Consider the following 24,654-nt stretch of genomic DNA (forward strand, 5'->3'; position numbering starts at 1 on the left):
TCACAGGAGCTAGTTCTAGTCATGTAACAGGAGCTAATTTTAGACTGATACAGATCATCAAGATGTAAATAAAGTGTAGATTGGCATATTTTGAGCTGTGGCCACCCGACCACGCAACCACGCCCTGTGTAAATTTTGGTGCTAAAACCAAATGTCCACACAAACATGTTTTGTCCGGGCACCATGTGGCAACTGGTGTTTGATTAAAATCTGGCACTTGTGAGTTATCTATCAAGTCCTTATCTCTGGGTGGACGGTTCCAGTTATTAGACCAGTCTTATCTTGGTGTATGTTGGTAGGGTCTGGCATACTCTGGTGGCAGAAGGTACCTGGTGTCTACTGGTCTAGTAGGTAGAGTTCTGTCAGTCAGTGTTGGTTGAGTTCTGTCAGTCGGTGTTGGTTGAGTTCTGTCAGTCGGTGTTTGGTCGAGCTACAAGCAACAGGATACCATGGGCGTGGAACTGGATATGGTGAACCGTGACCCTAACGGTCTCAACGATCACGTCAGGGTAAGGTTTAGCTAGTTTTCTATCTGTTAAACGCACGGCTGTCGACTCTGTTTGAAAGAAATGTAAGAAAGATCTTAGGAGTTTAAAGAGTTTTAATACGTACTCTGGTAAAACATGACACGATAAGACATACAAATTGTTGCAATAATCAGATGAAATGATGGCCAGTGTTGTGCAATAGTCATGCTAGCTTTCTGATACGACATTGTTTGGTGGCTTTTTACTAGGGAATGGTCAACTTTCGGTGTGAGTTTGTCGAAAAGGACAGATGCCCGAATGGGACAAATGCCCGAATGGGACAAATGCCTGAAATGAACTAATGCCCGAGTGAACATTCACTCGAATGCAACGATTGGCCGAATGTTGACGTTTCCTAAAAGCTACATGCCCGAAGATCTATTAAAGATCAAATTTTGTGTACAGTTTATTGAAAACCTGAGTACCCATCATGCATCTTTGCGATTTCATAAGAAATAATATCCCAACGGATAAAAAATATTAAGGGGGTTTCATTAACGCGATATCAAATTGTGTGTTTTTAGACGATGAATCAGTTATTTAAATGTAATCAATGCCGGCATTTGTTTTTGTGTGGGTCAGTCGTTGGGCGTGAGTTTGTCCACACTACTGTCCAGACGCCCTCCCCAGTGTACATTGACCCCCTCATCAATATAGAACTAGAACACCCAATCGTCGACTGCCCAGGTGTCTGGGCTCTTTTGGCAGCCACCGGTAAGGCTCCGGATGCGACCCCTGGTTTAGTGGTAGTCCACCTTATTTCTGGTATTGGATTCTCTTTAAAACGAATGTTTAGCCAAGTAGAAACCCTGGGCCAAATTCAAATTTCAAATTTATTCAAACAACGGCTACAATTGTAGGCACAAAGGCCTTTTTCACATTGGCCGTTTAAACAAATAAAACAATTCAATAACACATAGCAGTAACATAGCACTAAAAATGTGGAATAAAGAAACAATGGTACATAGCTATCATACATAATGAGATAAAAAAGAGAATATAATAGATGAATGAGAAATGTTACAATGAGTCAGTTAGGTCATTAAATAATTTTAGTTTTAGTTTAGATTTGAATATATTTTCAGATCTAGATAGCTTTATTTTATTAGGAAGATTGTTCCACAAATTAGAACCAGAGTAGGCGAAGCTATGTTTTTGGAAAAAGGTTGAATAAGGGAATGGTAAATTAAGACGACGATTAAATTTTATGTTAAAAGAAAATAGATCTGACAAGTAAGAGGGGGCTGTTTCGTGGAATATTTTATATAAGAAAATTGATTTAGTATATATTATCTTTTTATTTAATGGAAGTATTTTAGTTGTAAGAAAAGAATTCAGACTACTAGACAAGCCAGTAACCAGTTTTATAGCCCTTTTTTGTAAAGAAAGAAGAGGACGCTGCTTAGTTATAAAGCTGCCGCTCCACACTACAGAAGCATAATCCAACCTGGATTGAATAAAAGCTTCATAAAAAACTGGCCACGACAACCAACCAGCCGTCCCTAGGTGCTAAGATGGGGAACTCGGGGCGCCAAACGTACTCTACTACCGAGGTGCCAAAAAAAAACAACCTTGGTTCATGTAGTCGTCGAATTAGTATCCCACCGTATTCCTACTTAAGATCACGCTAATAACCTTGACCCAATCAGTGGACCCCTTTGTGCCATAATAGCCGCTGGACAACTTCTGGTGCCAAGAGCTATTGACCTCTGGGGCGTTAAGAGACTACACATTTTTGGCATTAATAATAAATAAACAAAACAAAATTCAAGACTAATTAACAAAAATATTTTGAATAAAGTTTATTTTTAATTAAAAATTGAAAGAAAGAAAAAGTGTATGGAAAAATTAAAAGGCTTATGAATTGATGTGAATCGATGAGTTAATTAAACCACATTAATGATAAAAAGGAGTGAAACATTTTTTTTATAATAGTGATTAGGTTATCTAGATCCAATAATGTGCCACCTACGTAAGGTTGTGACTTCTTATGATACGTGTTTGATGTTGTATGGTCCATGTGGAGCGCTTGTTTTTTGTCTTAGGGCCTGTTTCCTCTGTCAAAGGGGGCGGTTACCTCTAATTTATTGAACAGATAAAGCACGAACATGTGTTCACTGTCATCCTTTGTATTCAGTTTTGTCCAACAGAGGTGGTAGCGCGAACAAATAATGAGTTTCAATCTAATTATCCACTTTTTTGTCTGAAATAATTTATCCTGGGAGAATTCGTTCTAATAATATTTTGTCCTTGAGATACATTGTCTTGAATATTTTGTCTGAGATCAGTTGTCCTGTCACCCCACTATTAGACTAATATTTAGAACCGCCTACCACCAATCGCTCCTGAACCAAACAGTTTAGAGTTGTCGATAGAGCACAAGTTATATGAAGTTCAGATTGTTCAAATTACAAGTTTGAACTACTAATTCTAGCTTTCACCGTCTTAGACTGGAGCAATTAGCTTGACGCAGAAATAGTACACAGCTTAGTGCCTCAGGTCTTTGGGGTGGCTGTGTGCTATATATGCATAGTCAGACGTTTCTATGGTTGGTTAGTGGTTAAGACATTACTCCCCTAAAGCACTGGCACGACTTTAGCGCGTTGTTTTTGTATCAGCCTCCTCCATCTTTACGCTTGCTACAATCATGTTTGTATGACTACCACCCATGTTTGTATGTATGATCACCACCTATTATTGTATGACCACCCATGTTTATATTTGCAGGTCCTATTTGACGAGGTAATCGCAGAGCCTGATGGTGCCCACTCCATCAACTGTGTCTGGACCTGTGCCTACCGCTGCTTCGAGTGCTGCAAGGGCTGCTGCTACAAGCTGCTCACCCTGCTGTGCGGCTGTCCCCTGGCCATGTGCTGGGGCTGCCAGTTTGGCTGCATCACCTTCTCGCATATCTGGCACATCACCCCCTGCATGCGGATGTTCATGATCAACTGTGGCTGTCTGCAGAAGTTCTACGGCACCTGTCTACAATGTTACCTCCAGCCTCTCTGTGAGGCTTTCAGCTTCCTGTTTAGTAACATCCGGGTCTCCAATGTCTCCGGTTAGCTTAGATCTGAAGAACTTCAAGCAGTTACTTATTAATTAAACACTGGAAGGATGCTTGTATTTTGTAATGTCTATTTACCAGATATTAGTTTTGAAAATTGCCTTTGAGTATAAACACATTTTTCATAGGTTAATGTTTGACCAAAAACCATTTTTATTTGATGGGAATAGTACAAGATCTAGTGTTAAAAAAATGGCATAAAACATTTATTTGATATGGAAAAGAATAAAAACAAAATCTTTATTTATTCTTTATTTCAAATCATGATTACAAGTATAACATAATAAATGCTAAAAGTATTGTTATAAAGTACACATCCAATAAACTAGATCTAACAAGATATATTTGATAGACACAAGTGATCTTTTAAGGTGAAGGTCTATTTCAGTCTGGTTAAGTTTTGAATCCATCAGGGTAGACATTTTCTTCTCTAAGAGATTTTTTTCCCACACTTTTTGTGTAAAAGATTGATTGTGATAATTTTATGAAAATTTGTAAATTTACATATAATACAATTTTCAACTTTACATTTAGTAAAATCTCCAACTACATGTAATAAATACATTTTATTTTGTAGTAGCCTTTCTTTTCTTTTAACTATAGACGGTAAAAATGAACATTTAAATGCCGAATACTCAGCTAAGTAACCACAAAAGTAACAACAACAGAAACATAGGGTCGTATGGACAAAACCCCAAACAGAACATCATGAGATCACACGGATCCCCAAATAGAACATCATAATTTCACACGGATCCCCACATAGAACATCGTGATATCACACGGAAGCTGCATACCCGTGCTGCACCACGATGAATCTTTTTAAATATACCAACTTGGGATCAGAACAAAATTAAACACAAACGCAAAGACAAACTCAAACACAACGCAAACACAAAAGAAAACGCAAACACAACACACATAAAAAACGAAAACACAAAAACAATGCAAACGCAAAAAAAACGATAATACAAACACAAACGCAACACGCAAACATAAAGAAAAAGAAAACACAAACACGATGCAAATGCAAACGCAAACACAAAAAACACAAACGAAAGCGCTAACGCAAACGCATAACATATACACAACTTAAATATCAAATCCATGCTAATTATAATATTCCAACAATAGTGTCGTCTTGCACGTTCGCGTAATTTGCATTCATATTTTTATTATTAGCGTGAGTTGAATTTTTAATAAATTACCTCCCCTGGCAGAATTATTAAATATTTTGATTAATTAGTTTTTTCGACCCTACTGTTATTAAAATGTATCCCATTTTCAAAGAATATAAGCTATAATATCATTTGACATTGATCCGTATAATATTTTTTTAGCAATGTGCGTGTATTTAATATTTGTTTACGTTATGCGAAAGAGTAGAAACTATGGCAACTATAAAATAAATTTAAGTCGTTATATAAACAAACCCAACTCTAATTTTACAATTAGACAATGCGATGCAATTTAAAAGCACTGATTGGTTCGATGTTTACTTTTATGGTTCCAAAATCTATAGCGATGACGGAATGAAGGACTGACACACTACCACCAGCGTTATATTATAGATAGATAGATTCATCGAGTTTACCTTTAGTTACTTTTGTTATCTCTGCACTCCAATAATCTTAGCTCACATTTAATTAGCTCTCATTGGCTTGGTGCTCATTGTTGTAGCTTCCACTGTCTTAGCTCCTACCGTTTTAGCTGATACAAACTGTATCGAAGCTAAAATATGACAGTTTCTATTTCTGTGTGAAGGTAACTCACACGTTTAACCTTCCTATGAAGGTAACTCACACGTTTAACCTTCCTGTGAAGGTAACTCACACTTTTTACCTTCCTGTGAAGGTAACTCACACTTTTAACCTTCCTGTGAAGGTAACTCACACTTTTAACCTTCCTGTGAAGGTCACTCACACTTTTAACCTTCCTGTGAAGGTAACTCACACTTTTAACCTTCATGTGAAGGTCACTCACACTTTTAACCTTCCTGTGAAGGTCACTCACACTTTTAACCTTCCTGTGAAGGTCACTCACACTTTTAACCTTCCTGTGAAGGTAACTCACACTTTTAACCTTCCTGTGAAGGTAACTCACACTTTTAACCTTCCTGTGAAGGTAACTCACACTTTTAACCTTCCTGTGAAGGTAACTCACACTTTTAACCTTCCTGTGAAGGTAACTCACACTTTTAACCTTCCTGTGAAGGTAACTCACACTTTTAACCTTCCTTTGAAGGTCACATACACTTTTAACCTTCCTTTCTTCATGTTTTCGACAGCAGTTCCCCATTAGCCCGATCTAGCAAACGGCATTGACAACTTTTATTACTTGCAAAGTGGCTTTAGCACAATAAACATAACGCCGTCAGCGGCTTTCGTGAATAGCATTAAACGATATAGAATAAAAGCTGGTTATATAAGTATACAGCCTGGCTGAATAGAAGAAATCAATACCGAAAGGGCGGAAAATATCTTGAATAAGAGAGACTGAATCTATAGTGGAAGTGGTAAACACTTTACATATATATAGGACACACACACACTCTTTCTCTCTCACATGCACACACACACACACACACACACATATATATATATATATATATATATATATATATATATATATATATATATATATATATATATATATATATATATATATATGAGTGATATGAAGATTATGGCTCAGTTGCTCAACTTAGCTCAATCACATGCTTGATGATTGAACTCACATAGATCATTGATTATTTTTAGATGAATATTAGAATTATTGATTATTATCTGATGTTATGTTAACTAAACAAAATGCAACAAAAGTTTTGTCCAATGCCACGACTTTGAATAACGTTGATATTATTCTCTCTTAGCTACCTGAAACTGAAAAAAACAAAATAGCTCCTTATTTATTGCTTGCCTGATCTATATATTCAATGTATTGGCTGAGAAGTGCTGGCCTAATCGATCGGGGTGTTTTCACTTCGATATTCAAACAGACAAGGGAGTGTGTCCTCTTTGATTATACTCCCCCCTTCCCACCCCTCGGAATGTTTAACTCAGCTCAACATTTGAGCTCGGCTTTCTCTTGCTTGAGCCAGCCTTCATGTAAGAAGGTGAGAGGTCACACCTACGTCATCACTGCCGGCACTATAGTTACATTTATGCTGGTCAACGTCTAGTGACGGTTCAGTCTGACTTGAGCAGTTGGAGGTGATCCATCCAGTTGTCTACACACTCTCACCAGTCCAGCACCTGACAAGATGGGCAAGGAAATCGACTTTGTCAACAGGGACCCCAACGGTCTTAACGACCACGTCAGAGTGAGTACTGTTAGCTCGTGTGTTTAGCCACTGACCAACTGACCAGTCACGATTTAAATTAGTTTATCCATAAAAATGTTCTTGATGAAAGAGATTTTTAAAATCCTCCCATGGAAAGTAAACTCTTTATTGTTTCTTCAATGCGTTGCTATTGCTAATATTCGAAAACAAGAGCATGCTAGTGCAGTGCATTGATCAGCCAGTAGTTTGAGTGTTTTATTGTTGCATACATTGGGTGTTATGATATCTCCTGCTGTATTCCATATTGATGTAGTTTTATTATGAATTATGAGCAGTTCTTGCATTTATAAGCGTCACAAAATGCTTATCGCTTTTGATGTCACGCTGGTTTTGTCACGATTGTTTGTGCCAAGTCAGTTGTTGTCATGTTGAATGTTGACACGCCTTTAAGATTTTAATTGCCACGTTGATTTAATAAAAGTCTTGTTTTCAAGGATTAAAAAATAAAGCGATCAAAGACATTTTCTTCAGAACAAAAATCAATTATCCCTGCTCCATTTTTTAATTTAACCTTAGCTGCACAATTTAATCACCCAATACTACTCAAATCAATCACTACCATCTCCATAAATAAATCGTGTTTGCAACATAAATTACCCCAATGCACCTTAAATAAATCGCCTATTGCAACATAAATCAAGCACTACCGGCTCCATAAATCAATCACTACCGGCTCCTTAAATCAATCGCCTATTGCTAAATAAATCGCACACTCCCTGCTCCTTAAATCAATCACTCCCTGCTCCTTAGGTTAATTGCCTATTGATACATAAATCAATCGCCCATAGCTACATAAATCAATCATCCCCTGCTCCTAAATCAATCGCCCTCTGCGACGGAATCCGATAAAAACATTAGTGTTTCATATTTCGCTGTTATATGTATTGACGCTAAGCCTGCTTATATTTGCACAGAAGTAAGATTAATAAAGTGGGCTTAAGTCTTGATGTTTTTTGTAAGGTAATTTGAGTCATGATGTTTTTTAAAAGCGTGTATTTAGTTCGCAACGTCTGTTTGTTTGTGGGTTTGTGGCAAATATTGTGACTCAATTTTGACCCACTTTTAATGAATCGGTTTCTTTCAAACCTTCCAGATACGTTACGATTTGATGACAATACAAGTTTATCTATTTGTTAATTTCGTTAGACGTTGAATTAGTCAATAAAAAAATTAAACAGTTTTAAAACTAAAGGTTGATAACAAAATGATATCACTAAATAGATTACTATATTCAGCAACATAATGGGAGATCACTAGCTAGACGCGATCACCTTAACTGTCTGGTGAGCTGTGGTTCACGAGAATGTTTACAATCGTAGAGCAGGTAGATCTAGTGCAGACTATTAGGGGTAGGGAATAAAGTTATTAAACGATTTTAAACTAAGTGGAGGTAACAAGATTAAGAAATTGCTGTTGTCTGTGACATATTGTAACGAACGGCTGCCTTCATTGTACTGAAGGTGTTTTAAAGCAAATATTTTGAGTCGTGTTGAGTTCATAAATTAGGAATAATTAAAAAGTAGAAAATAAAACCATTATAAATAAACCTTTACAACAATAAGCTTTTAAATGCACTGAAAATAAGAAAATAAAATTAATTTGCTTTCATTAATAACATTTTTGGTAGCTCATAAGATCTTTTACATATTTTAGCGACAAAAGCTTTTATAAACGAAAGCAAATTAATTTTATTTTATTATTTTCAGTGTATTTAAGAGCTTGTTGCTATAACGTTTTTTTTATAATTAAGTTTTCTCATGGTCTTATAATCTGGTTGAGATCATCAAAATCTTGGATCTCCAAACTTTTTTGTTGAATTCATCAAAACCTTGATCTCCTAATGTTTTGGCTTCAGCCCCAAATGCCTAAGTCTCCTGATGTTTTAGGTTAGTCATCTAAGTCCTAAATCTCCATTATTTTCCATCTTCAGGTTTTGTTCGATGAAGTTCTGGGCGAGCCTGACGGTGCTCACTCCATCAACTGCTTGTGGAGCTGTGCCTACAAATGCTTCAACTGCTGGAAGGGCTGTTGCTACAAAACCTTGACCCTGATCTGTGGTATCCCGCTTGCCATCTGCTGGGGATGTGAGTTCGCCTACATCACCTTCTGGCACGTGTGGTACATCACCCCCTGTATGAGGGCCTACATGATCAACTGCGGCTGCATGCAGAAGTTCTACGGCACTTGTCTACAATGTTACCTTCAGCCCCTTTGTGAAGCCTACAGCTTCTTGTTTAGCAACATCCGGGTAACCAACTATTCGGGATAATCCAGGCGTGTGAAGAACAAAACCAACTTAAAACAAGAGTGGCTGCACTAGCCTGGAGAGTTAGTTTAGTGTGGAAGAGGCTACAAAAATATTTTTGAAAAACCTGAAAATGAAATCAAAAGGAAACGTTTTTATAGTTTAAAAATCTATTTGGAGAATTTAAAAAAAAAACTTTTTTCAAGACATTTCGAACAATTTGAAACGGGTCTTCCGCACATATCTACAGCTTGAAACTTTCTGTGATATTATTTATTTTAACATCTAAAAATATTTTCAAGTTTCTTGGGGATAAAATGATTTATTGTATTTGCTCAAAAATATTAATTTTTATTTATTTGATTTTTAATTAGTACAGTATGTGTTTTAATTGCTAAATTTATTGGATAATTGACTTATGAAAAGTTAAATTTACAAAAGCTACTGTAAAACAATGAGATACCAGCTTACATCTTAATGTAAGAGAAAATTCGTAGTGTACATAGCTTTGTTCATTGTTGCTGAACTTTAAACCTCCACAACATTCCAATAAATTTTATATTATTTTTTGGTTTGTTTTTAACAGTGTAGCAGCTTGTCACTTTGGTCACTTGTGTTTGTGTTATCTATGTTTTCATTGAAATATTGAGTTTAAAGCTAACAATCAGTGAACTTTGAAATTTTGTGGTTAAATGACTTTAATAATTGAAAAACATCGTTTGAGATTATTTCACATGTTTAATGTAAAACAAAAAGTCAACTAGATTCAGATATATTAATAAATCTCAAAGGTGCAAAAATATCATCTATTTTACTAGATATATTAACAAATATCAAGAGTCAAAGGTACAAATAAAATAAATAGTCACTGTATAAAAATAAAAAGATTTTCGAAACAGAACCACGAAATAAAATAACATCCAATCTGTGATTTTATTCAGTAGAAATAAGCCTCACAAGATAAAGAATAGCCCTTCATCCTATCCTAATACATAGAACTCCAGGTGCGCAACCTCCCTTCCCCCCCCCCCCCCCCCCCCGTCAAAATCTGTCACATTTTTCCGTGTCTGTGAGACAGTGTCTTCAGCAATATGTGTAGACTTTAAAGATACATATTTGTTCAGTAAAATAATCTGATTTTAGTGAATGTATCAACTTAGTTTTATTAAAAGTCAATAATAATAAAAAAAACATATTCAAATTTAAAAACACTTTCAGTTATGCAACCGCATAAGTAGTGCTATATTTTTGGGGAGGTTTCTGTGAAAATAAACTTTTAATTTCGCAGGGGCGATTTTTCTCTATATACTCAGTTCATCCAAGTGCCATGACACCAGAGGCGTAGCGACCCTCAACTTTCAATTTTTGTGCCCCCCCCCCCCCCGTATACAAAAAAGTCATGAAGTAAATCGTTTGAAATAGAGATGAAGCAAATCGTTTGAAATAGGCTTGTTTATAAGGGTTCGATCTTCAAAAAATCAAATGTGCTGACAAAGTGTTGCCTACCCTATTCTCCTTAGGATAACGAAACAAATAAAAAGAAGAAAATCAAAATAGCTTAGAGTAGTGGTTCTTAACCTGGGTTCAATCGAATCCAAGAGGCTCGGTAAGTCTTCGGCGGAGGTCAAGAAAATGCCCGACTCTTATGATTCACGATCGGATTTTGTCAGTGTGGACAATGCAACTATTAGGAAGGGTTGGGTAAATACGCATATGAAGCTAGTGGGGTGCGTTACCTTTAAAAAGATTAAGAACCACTGCTTTAGAGTGTAGTTTATAGAAGATGCAAGTCTATACTGTTATGGTCTAGTTTTGGTCGTGTCTTTAGAACAATTTCGATAATAGCGTATTACAGTTTTAAATCATCGCTTAGGTTGAACAAAGTAACAAAGCATTAGCAGTCGTTGTGTTGTTTCATTTTTACATCGCTTAGTAGGTCTACTGGCCTTTACTGTATGAAAATTGCAGTATTATGACTTGTTATGAAACTAGCAATCAAAAGATTATCTATTCGGTACAACATACTAAATTTTAGCTCTTAAAATTTTGGCAAGAGTATCACCTTCCACCCACCAGCTCCAATCGTATGCTATTTTACTATTTGGACATCGATTCAAGAATCCGTGATATTTATTTCCCTTTTAATACAGTGATCCAGGCAAGATGTAATGCAATCAAGTAAAAGTATCTGATCTCTCACATTGAAGTTGAGATAATCTTAAGAATTCTACAAAGAACTAGTCGCGTCATTTCTTAACAAAACTGGATAGCAAAATCGTCCATTACGCGTTAATACAATTGGTTTGTACTCTGTTAAACAATTTATCTACTCACCGTTCCGGTGTAAATCATTTTCCATTTACCTTGCGCCCCACCCACCATCTTTGTCTTATTTTATTGTTCCACTATACGCTTTATTACAATTGGTTTCTTTTCACAGAGTGTTAAAAGAGTTAGCTACTCACCAGTCCAGCAAAAAAGCTTGCAATTTCTTTTTGGAAAAAAATCGCCCCCCCCCCCCCACACACACACCTCCCCACCATCCTGGACAAAGTTAGTAGAGCGGATTTTAAAGTAACTAACTTTTAAAAAAATGTTACCCAAGCGATACGCTTTAGCACAATTAGTTTACTTTCTAATGGATAGAGGTTATGTACTGACCAACCAAGTATAAATCCTGACAATACTACTTGGCGAAAAACGCCCCCCTTCCTTCCCTACACCATCTTGATAAAAGGCACTACATTTTTTATTACAGTTACACAAACGTACAATACGCTTTAATACACTTGGTTTCTTTTATAAGTGAAAACGTTTATCAACTCAACTATCTAGTAAATTCTCCCCATTTTGGTCGGCGAAAAAACGCCCCCCCCCCCAACTACGAGAGCTGGAAAGCGGTTTATGCCGGCCACTGTTTCTTAAGGGTATATGTTTTACAGTTGCACAATAAAGGTAGAAAACATCTAAATCAGTATGTAAAACCATTAACTTTCTTACCGTAGACCTGTCTAAAAAAAACAGCGACATAAAATCTGCTTTTACATTTTTTCCACCACTTTTTGCGCCCCCCCCCCTTAGAGTCAGCGCCTGGAGTAGCCGCCCCCCCCCATCCTAGCTACGCCTTTGCATGAAACGATAAGAAGTTAATCAGAATACTCTCGAGGTTTCTGCCGGGGAAAAAAGAAATTTCAGAGGGGCTGCGATTTGGCGTCCCGGGCCTCTCGTTAGCACTATTGGGTCTACGTTTGTTTTAAAGAGCATTCTACAACAGGGACACGGGGGCACACGCAAATAAATGTTTAAACCGAGCCAGTGGCGGTACCCGCCTCCATTGTGGTAATGTTACATGGGGCTCACGAGAGAGCACAGCTACGCACCTGATATCTGGGCGGTCGCCGAAGTGTTCTACTTCACTATTGCGGAGTGTGAATAATGGTGTGAGCTGGGTGTTTGTGTGCACACATCTGTGCCTAGTAAAATATGATCCAGAAAGATAGCGCCGGCATTGTTTTATTTTATAACTCAGATTTTTAGAAAACAGTGTCATCTGTCTCAAAATTTAGGATTGGTAACGCATGGATGAAACACTCTTAAAATAATACGTCAGCCTTTCTTCTGAGACGGCAACAACGCGCGGGACGGCATCAATTGTATATATGCAAATATGTGTGTGTGTGCGCGCGTATATATTATTGAAATATAATATAATCTAATTATTTTAATATTTTAAAAACTTTTGATCAGAAACAAGTTCTTTCAAGGACAAAATATATAAGAACATATAATCTTAGACAAGATATCCCAAGCATGGAATTCCAGGCAAGATATCTAAGACAACGTCTCTCAAGGACAAAATATAAAGAAAACGCGACCACAGACAAAATATCCCAGTTATAATAAATGAAAACATTCATTATGGACATAATAAACTAAATATTTGAGGGTCAGTAGTCGTTCTGATCGATCTAACTAAAAAAACATTTATACAAGTCACCTGCCTGTCAAACTGGAAACAAACTGTTAAGATTTTTTTCTAAACCTTTGTGTACTTACGGAAGCGGTGGTGGCCTTTCACAGCTCTCCTAACAGTTTTCCATTTCAATAGGGGAAAGTATTGAAAGCGTTATTTAGAAGGTGAAATCATAAAGCTATTTTTATGTTGTATCACGTCAGATCCCTAACAACGTCATCACCAGGTCTCTAGTTAAGTTAAGCCAAACGTCTAGTGACGGTTCAGTCTGACTTGAGCAGTTGGAGGTGATCCATCCAGTTGTCTACACACTCTCACCAGTCCAGCACCTGACAAGATGGGCAAGGAAATCGACTTTGTCAACAGGGACCCCAACGGTCTTAACGACCACGTCAGAGTGAGTACTGTTTCTTGGTTGGATTAAAACGAAAACTTGCTTAGAGAAAGTATGAGGTTTCGGCATTACGCCTTCGCCAGATTTGCATAGAACATACATGGACAATTGTATTTTACTTTTAAGGACACACCAAAGTGGTAGATGTAATGAGCGGTTATAATAGTAGAGGACGGTAAATTGTGCTGAAATTTTACACGTTGTTAATTTAATAAGATTAATTATCTCGACTTTATTATTTTATGGCAAGCTTTCTCTATTAAAGCTCAATTCTAACTTTTGCCTCCATGTATCGGCACTCATGTTAATGTTTGCACATTACAATTCACATCATTTTTCAATCCAATGGGTGAAATTGATTGTCTGAAAAGTCATATTTCCACATCTTTAATTAACAAGTTGATTGTGGAGTTCAACAACTTTTCTCTGTCTAGCACATTTCAATAACTTCCGGTTAAATGTGCAAGTCAACGTCAAGTAGGTGTCACACCTTCTTCTTCTGCTACATGTGCAAATGTCTTGAGTTACTTGGCGTTTTAGAGATGAAGAAAAATAGAAAAAACATCACATCGCCATTAACCATGTCCTGTTGTTTCAGGTTTTGTTCGATGAAGTTCTGGGCGAGCCTGACGGTGCCCACTCCATCAAATGTGTCTGGAACTGTGCCTACAAGTGCTTCAACTGCTGTAAAGGCTGCTGCTACAAGTTTCTTACCCTGCTGTGTGGTATCCCCTTGGCTCTCTGCTGGGGATGTGAGTTTGCCTACATCACCTTCTGGCACGTGTGGTACGTCACCCCCTGTATGAGATTGTACATGATCAACTGCGGCTGCATGCAGAAGTTCTACGGCACCTGCCTACAATGTTATCTCCAGCCTCTATGTGAGGCCTACAGCTTCCTGTTTAGCAACATCCGGGTCACCAACTACTCAGGATAATCTAGGCTTGTGAAGAACAAAACCAACTTAAAACAAGAGTGGCCGCACTTGCCTGGTGAATGAATCAGCCTAGTGTGGAAGATAGTACAAAAATATTTTAGAAAAACCGAAAAATGTAACCAAAAAGTAAACAAAAATATTTATGATTTAAAAATCTTGAGGAATTTAACAATCGTTTTCAGACATTTCAAATCAGGAGAAACCTTCCACACATATCAACAGCCAGAAGCATTCTGTGATATTATTTATTTATTTAAAATTAAATTATTTTCTGTAGTTTTTTGTTGAAATCTTTTATTTTTTTCGTTCACAAATATAACATTTGAAAATAGTATAATAAGTGGGGTTTTTAATAGTTAATTTTTAAATGTCAAGATATCAAAAGTAACCATAAAATATGTACATGAAAAGAGACACCAGCCTACATCATTATGTACAACGAAATTGGAGTGTATAGAGCTTAAAATCCCAAAGCAATCAAATAAATCTAAGTTAATTTAATTTGTTAGGTTGATTGTCTTCCAACACTAGAATTAAAAACAAAGAAAAAGAAAGAATTTTAATTTCAGTAGCGTATTATATATTACAAGCTTTTATTTAACTTGCTTCCTCTGTCGTTAGTCTAGATCGAAACGCCCGAGCAAACATTCGGGCACTTTTAACTGACAGATACGGTTCAAAGTTGGCAAGTGGGTCAAGACATGAAGACAACGCAACATGACATTAAATTTGACGTAATTGGTTGCCTAATAATTTTAATTAATAATATGTTGACCAAATAAGTAGGCAGTCTTACCCAAAAATTCTGCCAATTATACACGCGTTATCATGTTCAGTAGGTGCGCAATGGTTTTTAGTCATGCAACTCTATGGTAAATTTTTTAAATTTAAAGCATTGAATTTTTTTTTCATAAAAAACGTTTTGATAACAAGCTTTTATGTAATAATGCACTAAAACGTAGAAAATAAATTATACACTACTATTTAAATAACCATAAAGAAAAGCGTGGGTCACTTTAGTATCTATTAGATACCTTTACTAAAATTTAGAAGAGATACACGCTTTTCTTTATTGTTAGACTAAAAACCATTTGAACATGATAAAGCACTTATAATAATGATGAATAGTTGAATACGTACTTATTTCAGAAACTGTTAATTTATTCATTAAAAATTAATTAATCATCCAATGAAGTCAAATGTAATGTCATATTGCATTGTCATTGAGCCTTGACACATGTGCCAAATTTCAAAGAATTCGATTTGTTAGAAGTGCCCGAAATTTCGCTCTCCCGTTTTGATCTAGACAGACGGACAGGATTAAGACTGAGGAAGCAAGTTAAATAAAAGCTTGTAATACAATATTGTAATAAGTAAAATACACAAGTAAGTAAAAATATAAATTTCTAGGCATCCTATAATCCGAATGACGATGTAGATCTAGCTTTAGAAATCCCGGCACTGTTTCAATGCCCTGTAAACAAAGAAATTGACAAACATTGTGCGTTTGTTTGTTTGCTCGTTTGGACTCTATACTTACCTCTCTCTATCAAGAAATGGAACTCTTTCTCCTTGGTCGTTTTGTCCAGTTTAGCTAAATAAATTAGCAATATAAACAAAATAAATTACCAGCCTTGCTTTCTTCTGACGAGTGGTTGGTAGAAAAACAGACGAGTTTTATTCAGTCTTGCACAACCATTTTCACTAAATCCTTTAAATATTCGACGCTTTTGATACCAAATAAATTTAGCAATGGTATGTTTAAGGGAACAAGATACCCATGTTTTCGATAAAATGTTAATTTTGCTACCCAAAATTTTTATTTCTTAATTCGATACTAATACCTTTTATCTATCTAACCCGAACATTTCGGACTTCTACAGCTTACGGTTATCCGTTTATTGCGATGTGAAACATGGTACCCCCCGGCAAGTTTTCACACTACTACGCGGACAGCGGCTATCTTCGAGCGGGTATTACATCATTTATTGCCCGCGAGGCACCATAAACTTTACAGCAATCTAAGGGCCAAGCACTCGTGTACCCGCTGGTGTAGTGACCTTTTCTTTTGTTCTAAAAATAATTAGGATAGAAGTTGTTTTCTACAAAGTAAATTTTTATATTAAACTCCATATAAGGGCATGCGCGTAAAATTTATGAATGGGAAGAGGTTCATTGATACGCTTGACCAATCATATTATAGTACAGAAAATCAAAATAATTCACGATAGGCTGCAACTAACCACGTGTGCTAGGCAGCCATCTTGTTTCTAGATAAACAAAACAATCGCCTGTCTCGTTTGTTTACCTCATTTGCGTATACTCTTCTATTTGTTGTTTTAAAGTTATACAACAACATTAAGTTTAATAATTGAAACTTTGCCTAGAAATGTACTGTTGATTATCACTGGAACAATATTAAACACTGTTGCGTACGCTTTAAAATTATACTAAGCTGAAACAATGCGTCATGGACATGACTATCAGTTTGAAGAATGTACTGTCCATCCCCTTTACCCCCTTCATTCCCTTCTCGCCATTCAACCAACGGCCGGTTTATAATCTTGTTACGGCATGCTGTGATAGGCTTGAACGCGTTCATCAGGCTTTACACCGGACTGTATACGACACATGTGTTAATGTGTATGCCCATCTCTCCGTATAGGGTGTGCTAGCAACGAATGTAAATACTAGATAGTAGTAGATAGGATAGCTGGGAAGCATTCACTTAGGCCCTGTACTTGACCCTATCTACACAGATGTGTTATTCACGGTTGAATGAACATTGGTAATCTATGGCTCATCGGTTCCTCACGCACTATCCAGCGGTGGGATGGGGTGGAGGGGCGTGTCTAGCCTCAAGCGTTGTACCCAGTGTTGTGTTGTAGGCTATTATCATAAGGAAATAAACTTGTGTAAGCTACAATTTGAGTAGAGAAAGACATTGTTTTGAAGTGAGAAGACCGGCTAACAAACAAAACTTTATCTGGTTTGATGATAGCTGTTCTGAGAATACCGCTAGATTGATAGGATGTGTAATACTTAATAGTCATACATTCATTACCTGTTGTATACATATTTTCTGCTTACATAGAAAAAATCTATCTAAAGCTTACAACATAAATCAAAGCGTATTTTATTAGACAAATGGTTCTTCCACATATAACAAGACGTTTTTTTCTGTTTTCTATAAGAGAAAACGCACCGCGCCTTTTCCCGCTCTTCTTTTCACGTTTTCTCAACTTTGCATTTTTACTCAAAATTCGACATTCAAATCGCTAAGGCTTTGGAACCCTTTGTCATACAAGAATAAAACATTCCACTTGCGTTCAGCATTATACCATCTACAAAACTACGTTTGTACATTAAGTTTACTACAATACTTAAGGAAATATTGATATTTTTGTAACACCACCCCCTAATTTTTGTACATAAATTTACGTAAAAATTTGTATAAAAAATTGAGTACAAGCTATCGCAATGAGTAAACGTAGAAATGTATAGTTTGGTTTGAGAAATCTAAATCTTTCATCCGTTTTTAAAAATCTCTTATGGGAACAAAGCCTTAGCGATTTGAAAAGGTGTTAGTTTTCACACCTTTTCGCTGTTTCCATGGCAACCAGTACTGCTATTGACGGCTATATATTATTTTTGTCTATAGTTTAACAACTATAATTATATGAACTTATTAAACATCCAGAAATGTGTTAAATAAAAAAAAAAATTTTATCCGTGGTGCCTATCCTTAAGGCTTTTATTTTAGATTAGAATTGAGATATCTGGTTGATAAAAGATAACAACTTCAATTTATTTAGGTCTTTTGTGAATATACAAAGGATCTAAAGACAATTGATCTCAGACAAAATATTTCAAGGACAAAATATCTCAAAAATTATTTTTTTCACTCAGTTTTCATAAAACATTTTATTCAAGAAAACCGGATTTAACACGGTTTTTTTTCGGGCAAACAATGTTTGTGTGTGTTGACGTTGTCGAGTCGTAGCACATACAGGCCAAAGTAAAAACCTCGAGTTCCACTGGACGTCACAGAGACCAATGGATACCTAATGGAACAGGAAGGGTAGGGGGCACATACAGACTAAATTAAGAACATCGAGTTCCACCGGACCTCACTGAGGTCAATGGACACCTAATGGAACGAGAAGGGTAGAGGGGGGTAGAGGGCGGCACTAGACACATCTGGTTTAAGATATAGACAACTTACTGCAGCTATCCACACCTAGTTGCAGCTGTACACACATGGCTGCAGCTATACACGTCTGGCTGCAGCTAGACACACAGGTATGCCCAAAAGCAATAAATTAATATATCATGAGGGTCTTGGACTTTGTCCCGACCCCTCTTCTCCCCCCCCCCCCCCCCGTCGATTGTCCCGGGTCATTTCCCCCTTACCGTGTCTCTGCCCGCCGGATTAATTACTCTCCCCCATTTGAAATACACACCTTCCTATTCCTATCCAGCTTCCTATTCCTAACTCTAACCTTACTCGTTACTAAAATTATCCCATCCCTATCCATAAATATTACCCTAATCCTAAAACTGTCCCTTTGTATTTCCACAAACTTTCCGTAGCGCAGCTCCTATTAACAAACCTAACCCTAACACTAGCACTAAGCCTAACCCAAACTTTAAAAGTAACTTATCCATAACCTATTCTTTTTGGAAGTGGGAGTTAGGGGCATACAAGGGGTAAATTGGCAGTACTTGGGGGCGGAAGGGGGGTGGGGGGGGGGGGGGGGAAGATATGTGTTCTGTTCTCGTACTACGATTGGTTTACACTGAGCAATGTGTTCCTTACTTTTTCTTGTACCATTTTTGGAGTGTTATTTGAGAGCCTTACGAGATATAACAACACACTGTTTAGCAACAAAAGAAGACAGCTCAATCTAAAGTAAACAAAGATAGGTATGGGGGATCTGGGTTGTTTGCTAGCCAACATGTATGTAGGCAACGTGAACATGCTATAGTTTTACTATTTACTTTTAGCGACTACATCATTATACTACTAAAACTCAAGTTTTTTTACATGTTTGAATATTTATTTGTTTTTTTTTGTCTGATTGGCTACAGTAGAGAATCTGTGTAGAGCTGTAAAATAGTATGTTAGTAGAGAACAATTTTTGTTTCCAGACAGACCGTTAATCACTAATTTATTTAAAGACGTTAATTTATTTATTTATTTATTCATTGGTAGATTAACCACATTAATTTTAAAAGTTTAGAAAAATGATTTTACTTTGAGTGAAAAGTGACATCACATGATTTGTTTACTTTTTACATCAACAATGGCGGCTTCTATCGAAGAAGATTGTGTTCCCATTCCAATGTTTAACGCGTTATAAAGCTAATTTTCTGTCGGCTATAACTTTAACAATACGTCCATTTGCTGTATTTATTACATTCCAACACTTATATCAATTTTCAACTGTCTTTTTCATTTAGTTTTACAATAAATTTTTCTAGATCTACAGATCAGTTGTAGAAGGATGAAAAAGTTATGAATCTAGATCTAGGTCACTAGACTTAACGTAAATTTCATATATAAGTATTTTATCAAAATCGTAGATCCGTATCAACTTTTGAGCGATTCCTGATAACCGGAAGTGGTACTTTTTCTACTTTGAATTTTTCAAAAGCTTATAACTTGAGTACTATTTCAGATAGATAAATGAAATTTCACATGTAAGTAAAAGATCTAGTTCTCTACCTTCTGTCAAACTTTGAGTAGTTTTCGTTGACCAGAAGTACTAATTTACGCTATTTCCGATTTCTCAAAAAACGCTTGTAAATTTATAAAGTACTAATAATATTGCGCACTATTATAAACATCTTTATTTGGCGTTCGCTTGGTGCGCAATTCATTTTTCTATGAGATTCTATTCTATTTTAAAAAGTTTAAGTATTTAAAATGGATTAAAAACCATAACTATATCCCGAGTTCCCATCCCCTGTTGTTTTATGTAAGAATATTCGAGAAAGTTTAGGGGAGATCACTCCCGGTTTATTTAACCACTGGTTTTCGTCAGGTATTAGCAAGGATGAAAACGAGGGGCGAGGGGGAGGGTAAATTGAGCAAGGGGAGGAGTTATTACATTTATCCTTAGAGCACCCAGCTTAATGAACAATAACCGTCTGAGAGCAATCCCCCCCCCCCCCCCCACCTGTCAATCAAATATCGAGCTTTAGGAGTTTTGTGAAACTTTTGTGTACTGAGTGAAGCGGTGTCGCTTTTCAGAGCACTCCTTACAGTTTTCCCTTTCAATAGGGGAGTTTTTCTTTCAGCCAGTGAAATTGTAAGCCTGAGTTTTTGATGTTGTGAGGGGAAAACACGTCAGATCCCTAACAACGTCATCACCAGGTCTCTAGTTGATTTAAGCCAAATCTCTGGTGACGGTTCAGTCTGACTTGAGCAGTTGGAGGTGATCCATCCAGTTGTCTACACATTCTCACCAGTCCAGCACCTGACAAGATGGGCAAAGAAATCGACTTTGTCAACAGGGACCCCAACGGTCTTAACGACCACGTCAGAGTGAGTACTTTTTGTTAATTTATTAATTTATAGCAGAGTTTGTCGTTGTGGACGTTCTGTTTTAACTTTTGTCTTATGTTTCGAGGTTTAATTGAATGTTTGCCAATAAAGGTTTACATCGACTATCAACTGATAAGGTGAAAGTTTTATTTTCACTTTGTTTAACAAGTTGATTGGGATTCTGTTTAATTTGTGGAGTTCAAGAACATTTCTCTGTCTAGCACATTTCATTAACTTCCGGTTAAATGTGCAAGTCAATGTCAAGTATGTGCCACACCTACTTCTGCTACATGTGCAAATGTCTTGAGTTACTTGGCGTTTTAGAGATTAAGAAAAAATTCATAAAAAACGTTTTAATAACAAGCTTTTATGTAATGATGCACTAAAAAGTAGAAAATAAATTATAGACTACTATTTAAATAACTATAAAGAAAAGCGTGGGTCACTTTAGTATCTATTGGATACCTTTACTAATGTTATGGAAGACACCCACGCTTTTCTTTATAGTTATTTAAATAGTAGTCTATAATTTATTTTCTACTTTTTAGTGCATCATTACATAAAAGCTTGTTATTAAAACGTTTTTTATGAATTTTTTTTTTCAGTACTTTACATGTTTTATCTACAATAGAGTTACATGACTAAAAACCATTGCGCGCCTACTGAATATCACGTTCAGTAGGCGCGCAATGGTTTTTGAACGCAGCCATTACGTGGTCGTGATGGCGCAGCTATTGATGACGCGTGTGGTGTGGTTGGCTAGACATGCCTACTAATTCGGTCCAAATTTTAATTAATTCATAAAAAATCAATTAGGCATCCAATTAAGTCAAATTTAGTTTCAGATTGCATTGTCTTCATGTCTTGACCCACGTGCCAACTGTGAATCGTGTCGGTCAAGTAGAACTGTCCGAATTTTCACTCCTGCGTTTCCGTCTAGACAGACTGACGACTGACGACAGACTGACGAGGAAGTGAGTTAAATAAAAGCTTGTAAAAATAGAAAAACTTCGCATCGCCATTAACCATTGTCCTGTTGTTTCAGGTTTTGTTCGATGAAGTTCTGGGTGAGCCTGACGGTGCCCACTCCATCAAATGTGTCTGGAACTGTGCCTATAAATGCTTCAACTGCTGTAAAGGCTGCTGCTACAAGCTGCTTACCCTGTTGTGTGGTATTCCCTTGGCTTTGTGCTGGGGATGTGAGTTCGCCTACATCACCTTCTGGCACGTGTGGTACGTCACCCCCTGCATGAGATTGTACATGATCAACTGCGGCTGCATGCAGAAGTTCTATGGCACCTGTCTACAATGTTACCTCCAGCCTCTCTGTGAGGCGTACAGCTACTTCTTCAGCAACATCCGGGTCACCAACTACTCGGGCTAATTTTAGCTCACTCGCCAGACAGCTCGTCTTTTGAAGTCGGCTGTATTTTCGTGATTACAAGTACCTAGGTGTCATCTCCTTCAATACAGAAGCTCAAAAGCTTTTTAAAAATCGTTATAAAACAACACTGAAATGGTAATTTTTCAAAAGACTATTAATCTTTCGACCATTTTAAGGATATATTTTGGCATTAGTCTGACTTATCAGGTCTTCCAAGGATATTGTAACAACAGTCACTCGCCTGTGATATTATACTCTGTGGTAAAACAGAGACAATATATAAACATATTTATGTATCTGTGATATTGTTTGTCAAAACTAGATTTTAAACCAATTATTTTTTAAAAATCAACATTTGATTACACAATTTAAAAACAATGTACTTTCGTTTTCTCATTGTAACTTTTCAATTGTTTGAAATGTGTAACTTGTTGATTGGTTTGAATAAATTATTTACAAGAATTGAAGTAGTTTTACTTATTTTGTATGTGGTTGTTACCTTTTTATAATATCAAGTAGCAGAAACACACATTAAGGTGTAAATGCGTTGGTTTGCCATTAGACTTGGAACAGTCTGGACCAGCAACCTAGATCGTGTGGTGTATTAAATTTTTTGAAATGAAAATATTGTTTGTCTTTTGTTTGAAGAACTTGAATTATGGAAACAATTTGTTGACCTTCTTCAGCTTTAACCTTGACCTTCGTCAACTTTAACCTACATCTTCTTTAGACTTAGATCTACTTCAGCTTTAGACATAGATCTACTTTAACTGTAGACCTAGAACAAGTTAAACTGTAGACACAACTTTAAAAAGTAGACATAAAGTTTAGCGTCCTCTAACTGGCATGGGTGGGGCAGTCATAGATGTGATGTAGTGGTGGGAGGGGGTCGGTACACGTGTATTACCTCCCAGTGTTTGCCTGAAACCAGAATACCTTCAACGCCTCTAATCTTTTAATGTCTTCCTGTAAAGCTGAAAGAAAAACCAGTCAGCCGTGACCGATGCCACTTCAGGTTGTCTTTGAGAAGTAGAGTAAACCAACTCTCTGACGTCGGCTATTTTCCAGTCACCGAATCTTGAACAAATACATTAAATATTATTATTCGATAAAACCAACCGGGTTAAAGCAAATACCCAAGATAAGGAGATATCGATACCGACAGGTACTAACAATGACTTGCCGGGTGGTATCGCTGATAAGATAAAACGTTGTAAATATGACAGACTAAGTGCCTTTGTAATACCCTAGCTTTCCGTGTTTTGTGAATATGATAATCTAACTGCCTTTGTACTGTATTAATTTTACTGGGTTTTTTTAAAATATGGTATTCTAAACGTGTCAATATTATTTAGATCACTATTTTTTAAACAAATTTTACTTAAAAAACTAAAACAACGACACAAACTGCTGAAGAGTCAAAAACATTGTGTGCCAATGGTAGAAAGAAATATAAAGAAAAGCTAAGCAAGTCTAAGGCACTCTGGTGAGCACCACGAGCCTATGTAAGTTTGATATCTTGTATAGGACGAGGGTTAAAACACACAGATTTTTTGAACACTTATACCACATACATAAACACACGCTTGCAATTACTTTCGCTCACATATATAAACACACTCCCACAAATATAAACACCTACGCAAAAATCCCGAAGAACAGATATGAATTGCAAATTTTCTTATTCTGTTGTCCCTGGTGAACAGTGACTTAAGTATCTGTATTTTTTGAAGACTGTCGTCTCTCTCCTTAAAGATGAACCCCACTAGACCCGGCACACACTCCCTCATGTTCAGTCTCTCAGACAGACGCGAGGTGATTGGTCGAACTGACCAGTAGGATGCCCGGTCTGAAGTTTGGATGAGATCTGATACCAAAGGCGGAACCTCCCTAAAGTTTCAGCACAAAATGTGCACATACAATATTGATCTCTTGACCAGAGTGACGTCAGACTGACCGGCACATGTAAGAGAATTCATAGACTGCAGGCTACAGTTTTACTCGGACGATTACATCAGCATATTGGTGTAGGTTACATTGCCAGACGCAGGAATCTGAAACTTTGACCAACTGTTATTTAAATCTTTGATCATCTAATGTAAACTGTGTGTTTTGTGTTGACGTCTTTGTTGGTCTAATGTAAACGGTATGGTGCGCCACTCAAGTCCTTGTTGGTTCACTCAATTCCCCCCCCCCCCTTCAAGTCACATGACCGGCTTTCACTGTATTGCTCA

The 24,654-nt window shown here is 36.8% G+C and overlaps 4 protein-coding genes across 4 annotated transcripts; all 4 read left to right on the forward strand.

Annotated features, from left to right (window-relative positions):
• Nucleotides 1-241: 241 nt before the first annotated feature.
• On the forward strand, nt 242-4,170 carry LOC131949808 (caveolin-3). The gene is made up of 2 exons (XM_059311790.1): nt 242-509; nt 3,255-4,170. Exons 1-2 carry the CDS (start codon nt 450-452, stop codon nt 3,591-3,593), a joined length of 399 nt encoding a protein of 132 aa, XP_059167773.1. The 5' UTR covers nt 242-449; the 3' UTR covers nt 3,594-4,170.
• A 2,521-nt stretch (nt 4,171-6,691) lies between these two features.
• Nucleotides 6,692-9,751, forward strand: LOC131949807 (caveolin-1). Its single transcript, XM_059311789.1, has 2 exons — nt 6,692-6,916; nt 8,868-9,751. Exons 1-2 carry the CDS (start codon nt 6,857-6,859, stop codon nt 9,204-9,206), a joined length of 399 nt encoding a protein of 132 aa, XP_059167772.1. The 5' UTR covers nt 6,692-6,856; the 3' UTR covers nt 9,207-9,751.
• Nucleotides 9,752-13,392: 3,641 nt separating this feature from the next.
• Nucleotides 13,393-14,762, forward strand: LOC131949802 (caveolin-1-like). The gene is made up of 2 exons (XM_059311764.1): nt 13,393-13,552; nt 14,148-14,762. The coding sequence occupies exons 1-2, from the start codon at nt 13,493-13,495 to the stop codon at nt 14,484-14,486; spliced, it is 399 nt and encodes a 132-aa protein (XP_059167747.1). The 5' UTR covers nt 13,393-13,492; the 3' UTR covers nt 14,487-14,762.
• A 5,995-nt stretch (nt 14,763-20,757) lies between these two features.
• On the forward strand, nt 20,758-22,883 carry LOC131949781 (caveolin-1). Its single transcript, XM_059311729.1, has 2 exons — nt 20,758-21,036; nt 22,082-22,883. The coding sequence occupies exons 1-2, from the start codon at nt 20,977-20,979 to the stop codon at nt 22,418-22,420; spliced, it is 399 nt and encodes a 132-aa protein (XP_059167712.1). The 5' UTR covers nt 20,758-20,976; the 3' UTR covers nt 22,421-22,883.
• The last annotated feature ends 1,771 nt before the right edge of the window (nt 22,884-24,654 follow it).

The sequence above is a fragment of the Physella acuta genome, unplaced genomic scaffold (assembly GCF_028476545.2).
Source record: "Physella acuta isolate Inbredline_101_S28 unplaced genomic scaffold, ASM2847654v3 ptg000714l, whole genome shotgun sequence".
In the NCBI taxonomy this organism is placed as follows: Eukaryota; Metazoa; Mollusca; class Gastropoda; family Physidae; genus Physella; species Physella acuta.